This window comes from Carlito syrichta, unplaced genomic scaffold (genome assembly GCF_000164805.1).
Source record: "Carlito syrichta isolate Samal-C Ts95f unplaced genomic scaffold, Tarsius_syrichta-2.0.1 Scaffold153880, whole genome shotgun sequence".
Lineage (NCBI taxonomy): Eukaryota > Metazoa > Chordata > Mammalia > Primates > Tarsiidae > Carlito > Carlito syrichta.
The window spans coordinates 8,037-14,823 of NW_007097976.1; the positions used below are offsets into that span (position 1 = coordinate 8,037).

The window sequence follows — 6,787 nt, forward strand, 5'->3', positions numbered from 1 at the left end:
CGCCTCTTGGCATCCCGCCCAAGCCCACCCCTGCCCCCGACCCCACCCCAGGCCCAGCCCGCTCGGTCCCACGCCCCGCCCACGTCCTACTTGCTCCTGCCCCCCGCCCCGGCCCCCGCCCCCCACCACCGTCTCCCACCCCGCTCACGCCCACCCCACTCCTCGCCGCCCCGCACCTTGCCTGCACCCCCCGCCACGCCCAGCCCTGGCCCACCCCGCGCCCGCCGAGCGCCATTACTTGAGGATCTTCAAGGGGATGGAGGTGTCCTTGATGGCCACAATCACGCCGCCGTGGTCCAGGTAGAGGATGTGGTGCTCCTCCTCGAACACCTGCAGGAGGAAGCGCGTGCTGCTGAGCCGGATCTGAGGGGGCCAGGCCGTAGGGCCTGGAGCTGGGCGGAACGCGGGTCCCCTCCCCAGGCTCGGTCTGCGGGAGGACTGGGGTGACGTCGCGCTCTAGGCCGCGGACGCCAGGGAGAGGCTCGCGGGGGAGCGCCACCACCCTCCTCCAGTGAGACCCACGCACGCAAAGTGCCAGCCACGCGGAAAAGAGAATGGCCCTGGACAGCGGGAGGGCGCTTGGGATAAGCAGCTTCAGCGGCAGCAAACCCCAATTCCAGTGCCGCCTCCTCCAGGAGGCCCGCGGCCTCTGGGCGCCTCTGGCCCCGCCCTGACACTTATCACCGGGACCTGGCTTTGTCTCTTCCAGCCAAAAGGCAGGGATGCTCTGAGTCCCCTCTGTGCCCAGCACAGCTCGGCTGGGAGCCCTGGTGCCCAGGGAGCATGTGTGGAATGAATGAACAAATGAGTGGGTGAGTGAATGAATGAGTCTTCAGGGGACAAAAGGCGAGAGCACAGGGACAGGGCTCCCAGGGACGGGATCTCCGTGTGGTCTCACTTGTCTGCAAACAGGAAGCTGAGGCTCGGAGTGTGAGGCGTGGGCCAAGGCCTCCCAGGCAGTTGAGGCGGGTGACCCCTAAGTCCCACCAGGACAGGTGTGGGTGGCCAGCGTTTGGACACTGCCCTGTGAGCGGACATGACCCGCCCTGCACCTCTCCTTCCCGGAAGTGGCCTCCCATCTCCCACCCTGGGCCAGGGGTCTCCCAGGCCCCTGGCCCCTCGGCAGGAAGCGGGGAAGCCCAGGAGGAGGCGGGGAGAGCCCCCGGGAGCCCTCTCCCCAGCACCCAGCCCGGGTAGCGAGCGTATCCGTCTCAGCACGTTCAGCGAGGGGACCGACCATGGAGGTGTCCACCCGAGCCGGCTCTGGGGCCTGGAGGGGCCGCTGTGGCCATAGCTCAGAGCAGATGAGTCAGAGACACCGGGGAACTTGGCTGTCCCTTCCAACAGAAGCGGATCTAAGCGGGCTGCACCTGTGCTATTCCCGAGGGATAGCAGGGAAGGTCCTGGCTCTGGGACACAGTTCTGGGGCGGCCGGGTCCGCGGGCCTCTTCTCCACCCCTGCATTCCGAGCCTGTCTGTGTTTGAGTGCTGGGTTTTCCAGGGGCCGGCAGGAGGCCCTGGGCGGACATGGACAGAGGCCCCGCCTCTGGGAACACAAGCCTTGGTGGATGCCGCCAGGCCACGGCCTCAGCCCTGATGTCCGGCAGGGCCCAGCCCCCTGCGCCCCTCTGTCCTACCAGAACCTTCCGAAGCTCCCGATGGCCCTTAGAATCGATCCAAGTCCTCCTGTGGCCTCGAGCCTTGCTCCCTGCCTCCGCCCAGCCACTCTGGCCCAGTTTCCAAACACACCTCTAGCCCTCTGCACATGCGGTTCCCCGGATGTTTTCAGCTCATTGTCACTGTCTCGCTGGCATTTCTTGCTGCTGGTGGAACTCTCCAGGAAGCAAGGGGCTTGTCTCGAATAAAGGAGAGGGGCCCTGTCATCCCGCGCCTTGGGAGGCTGAGGTGAGTGGATGGCCTGAGCCCGCAGGTTCGAGACCCGCCTGGGGAACTTGGCGAGACCTCATCTCCACAATAAATCAAAACAAAATCAGCCGGGCGTGGTGGTGTCTGCCTGTATTTCCGGCTCCTTGGAAGGCTGAGGCGGAAGGACCGCTGGAGCCCAGCGGGTCGAGGCTGCGCTGGCCGGGAGAGCCCTCCCCCCTTCCCCCCTGCCCTCCTCCCTTTCCCTCCCTCCCTGTTTAGAGCGAGCATCTATCACTTCAGGCCAAACCACACAGAGCAGGGGACCCACCAAGGCCAGCCACGACGAGCCCCTCCCTCACAGCCCCCTAACTCTGTGCCCGCAACACCTGGCTGGGGCTGCCGCCCACCAAGGACATTCAGGACTCAGGCAGGCGCCGTGCATGCGTGAGGTGCACTGCACGCACGAGCATGTTGAACGGCTGCTGCTCTGAGGCTGTTTCTCCATTTTCCAAAGGGAGACCGAGGTTCGGAGACCCACGGCGACTTGCCTGGGGCCCCGGGTCCCTGACAGCGGGTCACTGTCAGACCCCAGCCGCACCCCTTCCACCACGACTCTAGTCCGAGGACATCTCGTCCCCACGGGCAGGGCCACACTCAGGCCGGGAGGGGCTGTGTCTCATGAATGCTGAGTCGCAGGCTATGGGTCTTCTGCAACCCTATCGGTACGGGGAGCAGAGAGGGCACCTGGTGTGTGCCCGGTGTCCTCCGCCCTAACCCTTGGCTCTGAACGTGCTTGGGATAAGTATACTGCCTAGGGCTATGTTAATGGAGACAGCGCCTCCTGGACAAAGGAGGTGAGGACCTGCATGCCGATCTCGGAGTACCGTGAAGAACCAGGGTACCCGATTCTCTTTTCCATCCGCCCACACTTCCAACAGACCCTCTGTGTTGGGGGCGCTGGGACAGAAGCAGACCGGCTCCTAGGAACTCAGAGCCTCAGCCCAGGGAGAGACCCCCGAGGAAGCAGCCCACCCCCACACAGCCACTGGCACACCAGGCCTCCGCCCTCAATGCCCCGTGTCCAGCCACAGCTCGGGGGCCCAGCTGGTGGTTCTGGCCAAATGATGCCGTGTTCCCACGACACTCCAGACTGCAGTCCGCAGGCAGCCCAGGAGGGGGTCACAGGGCAGGTGGGGCCTGGGCGGTTCCTAGGAGGGGGAAGGGCACTGCAAACGTGGGCACGGCAGGTGCAGAGGCCTGGAAGGTGAGGAGAGCAGGTGTGTGCAGGGTGAGGGAAGCGTGGCTGGGGTGGGAGACCAGGGACGCATGGAGGTACGGGGGGGGCAGGCTCCGTGGCTCGGAGGCCTGTGTGACGCTGGGGAGTGACAAGAACTCGTTCCCTTCTAGAAGATTCCCCAGGTGCTGGGGGAAGCCCGAACAAGGCTCAGAGTCTCGGGGGAGGCTCCCCCAGTGTTTCGGGAGGAAGACGGGTTCCAGAGCAAAGGGCTTCTCCTCCAGGAAATAGGAGCTTCCTGTCCTGGGGCATATTCCAGAAGCGAGGCCTGCCAAGAGGAACATGGGACCCCCGGGGAGCCAGCAGGGTGGAGGGAACCACAACCAGTCCTGGGGAGCTGTTGAGAGCAGCTTCAACACCAAACAGACCCGCCTCTGCCCGAGCACCCATTCCCCGCCTTCCTGGGCTCCCCAGGGCCAAACTGTGGGAGGCGGGGCGGCTGAACCGCAGGGCCTTGGTGAAGTGGCCAGAAAGCGAGTTTCTCAGAGCCTGATCTGCCTCCGGAGGCCCAGGTGGCCATGCTGAGCGTGTGCACGACCAGGGCTTGTGCGGGACCCTCGGACACTCATCCTGGCCACGTCCTCTGGCGCTGGTCGTGTCTGCCCACCCGGAAGGCGGACGGGGGCCTCCCAGCCATCCTGGAGGCCTCAGAAGAGTAACGTCCACTCTCGTGAGCTTGGGCCTCCAGACCCCACCCTCGGGACTGCAGGGTCTTCAAACGCCCACCGCGATGGTCTCCGGTGCCTCGATGGACCCCCGAGGAGCTGACAGTCAGGCCCCTGCCCTGTCTCACACTTTCCCCGTTTCAGCCAGGGGCTCCTTGCTTAAAGCCATCCCGGGAGCCCCTGCTTCTGGAAGGCTGCACCAGCTGAACAAGACGCGCTCCGCCACTCCCAATTCCTGTTCCGAGCACCACTCCCAGACACGTCCCCACGCCTCTCATGTGATCTGGCCATGGAGAGCCGCAGAGACCACCCCGGGGCTCACGACTCGCCCTCTGGGTGCCTCTGTCCACTCTGCCCTCTGGGTGGACACTCCCTCTTTGCCCTCCCCCAAATGCAACCAACTCCAAGACTTAGCCGAAGCATCTCCCCTCCCCTGCCTCACACACTCTCACACACACACGCCCTCTGGGGCCCCTCTTCTGCGCCCCCAGCCACCACTGAGCCCCCCTCTGACCCCGCCCCCACTGTCCTTGGAAAAGGGAACAGGCACCGAGGAGGCCAGCCCTGTTCCAGCACTTAACAGATGTTCAACCTTCTTGAGTTTGAAATCCAAGCAGATTGCTGGCAAAAGTGACCACCGTGACCGTCTCCCAATCGGTTTCATGAAATCAGAAAGCCCTGTCTATCTCACCCCGTCTATGGCGTCTGCGTGGGTGGGGGGACTTCTCTAATGAACGGATAGCCGGTGACCTTTAAGGAACTTCAGACATGTTTCACTAGTTTTTGTGGAATAGACATATTAAAATACTGTAAATCTCTTCTGCCCTTTTCAAAATTCCTTGTTTCCTGCATATATTTTAAGAACGTCCAGGCTTTAAACAAGGCTGCGGGTGAACGCCGCACTTTCGGGACTGACGCACTGGTCCAGAGGTCTCCCGGGAGAGGGGCCACGCGGGGTGCTCGGGCACGTAGAAAACTGACCTAGACTGCCGCGGCTTATCTCGACCCATAGCTTAGTTCGTTAAGGCAGAAACTGTCGCTCCGGGAAGTTGGCTGACCAGCGTCAGCCAGGAAGACCTTTTTCCCCTTTTTTCCCTCGGCTGGAAAAAAGAGCAAGGTGCGCTCTCTCCTGGGGGCCTGTGGTTCGGGTCCTGGGGCAGACTGCCTGCACAGGGCGCGAGGGGCCCCGCGGCCTCCCTGCCTCGGCCTGGCCGTCTCCGTACCCACGCCGACGGTCTGAGAGTCTGAGTCCCACCGGGGCTCCACGGCACACAGAGGGACACCTCTCAGGTGGCACGCTGGTGGGAGTGGAGATCTCCCTGCAGAAGAGCTGTCTGCTTTCCCTCCCTCCTCCCTTCCTCCCTGCCTCCCCTCTGTCCCGCCCTTCTTTCTTTCTCCTCTGCCATCTTCTCCTTTGTCCCTGTGTCTGCCGTCCCTGCTGGGCGCCTGGCTTCCGGACTCCGGAAGGGGCTCCAAACCGCCTCCTTTTCTGTTCCCCACCATTTATCCCTTTTCCCAGACGCTCACGGAGACACGTCTGATGCTGCTCAGATCTGTCCTTCCCCATCAGTGGCCCCTAAAAGAACACCAGGAGTCACCCACCGGGCTTTTCAAACACAGTAGGGCACAGTCTGCCAAGGGGAGCCCTGGGCTCTAGCCGTGGGGACAGTGGCTCCGAGCTTCCGCACAAAGCCTCCCTCCGCATGGGAGGGGGCGACACAACAGATGCATCTTGTGGGAGGTGCGGCAGGATGGGGTAGGGCGCCGGCCCCTACAGGCTGGCTTACCTGCCTCCAGGTGTGTCCGCAGTCTGATGTGATGTACATCTCTTCCTTGTACTCCACCAGCTGCGAGCCCAGGTTACCTGGTCCGAAAGGAAAAGGGGCAGCGTGTTCTCAGGACCACCCAGCTTTCCCCCTCTCCCAAGATCTGAGCACAGAATAAATCCCCAAACACGGGTGGCTTGTGCCTAGGGTCCATATCTCCCACCACAGACCTGCTGCGACCACCACACTTTGGCTGTGGGTCTGCACCGCAAAGGGTCCATCAGGTGGCTCGGGCAGAGGCCGGGGGCCGGCAGAGCCGGGTGTTTCAGAGAACCCATGGATATGGTCCAAGAAGAAGCCGTGTGGAGGTTGGAGCCAGACTTGGGAGGACATGGGCCGGGTGGGTCACCATAGACTCACAGGTGGCCTCTGTCGGGCTTTAAGCTGGAGCAGGACATGGCTGAGTCTGCGTTTGGAGACAGCTCCCTGAAGACTGGATGTGGGGAACCAGAGGCAGGTCCAGGTGAGCGGGCAGGTGCACACTCAGTCACGCTCATTAAGTGTCCACTGAGTGAGTGGGCGTTTGAGAGGGATGGTGGGAGCAGCCAGAAGGCTTTGCCCCAGTGTGGGTTCACTTGAGTCCATGTCCCAGGCTACTGGGTTGGCCACCAGCCTTGAAGACCACCCTGAGGGGCTCAGACTTAACCCGGAAGGTGGTGTCAGAAGGGGAAGAACTCCCAGCCCATCGTACAGATGAGAAAACAGAGCCACGTGGGCTCCTGCAGGAAGAACAACGGCCACATGTAGAAAGAACAAGAGCACGAGCTCTGGAACATCATAGCCTGGCCGGTCTTAAACAGCATTCTGGAATGGCTGGACCGAGGCATTTTCTGGTGGGCCAGACTTGGGGCCTCCAGGGCACCCCGTGGCTGTGGCAGGAATCAGGGGTCCAAGTCCCCAGGACTCTGAGCATGAAGGACTCTCGTCTAGAGTTCCAGAGCCCCCTGCCCCAGGTGATCACACGCCCGCTGGAAGCCTCACTGAGGTGCGACTCTCAGAAGTATTTTATTCAGAGTCAAGTTTAGAAGTCATTCTAAACCCCAAAGGAGATGAATTGTCCTAAAATAGGTGGGTTAAAGTAAGTTCTAAGCAGAGGGGCAGTGTTTGTGTGCCTGTCTTCTGTTTGGAAGTCCATC

General features: G+C 62.4%; 1 protein-coding gene across 1 annotated transcript in view; it reads right to left on the reverse strand.

Moving 5' to 3' along the window:
- The window catches only part of LOC103252229 (VPS10 domain-containing receptor SorCS2-like), a gene marked incomplete at both ends in the record, with an annotated part of 68,323 nt that overhangs the window by 7,433 nt on the left and 54,103 nt on the right, over positions 1-6,787 (reverse strand). Inside the window, 2 exons of the mRNA XM_021708997.1 lie at positions 239-330; positions 5,613-5,689. Coding sequence (XP_021564672.1) covers positions 239-330; positions 5,613-5,689 — 169 coding nt within the window. The remainder of the gene's footprint in view (positions 1-238; positions 331-5,612; positions 5,690-6,787) is intronic.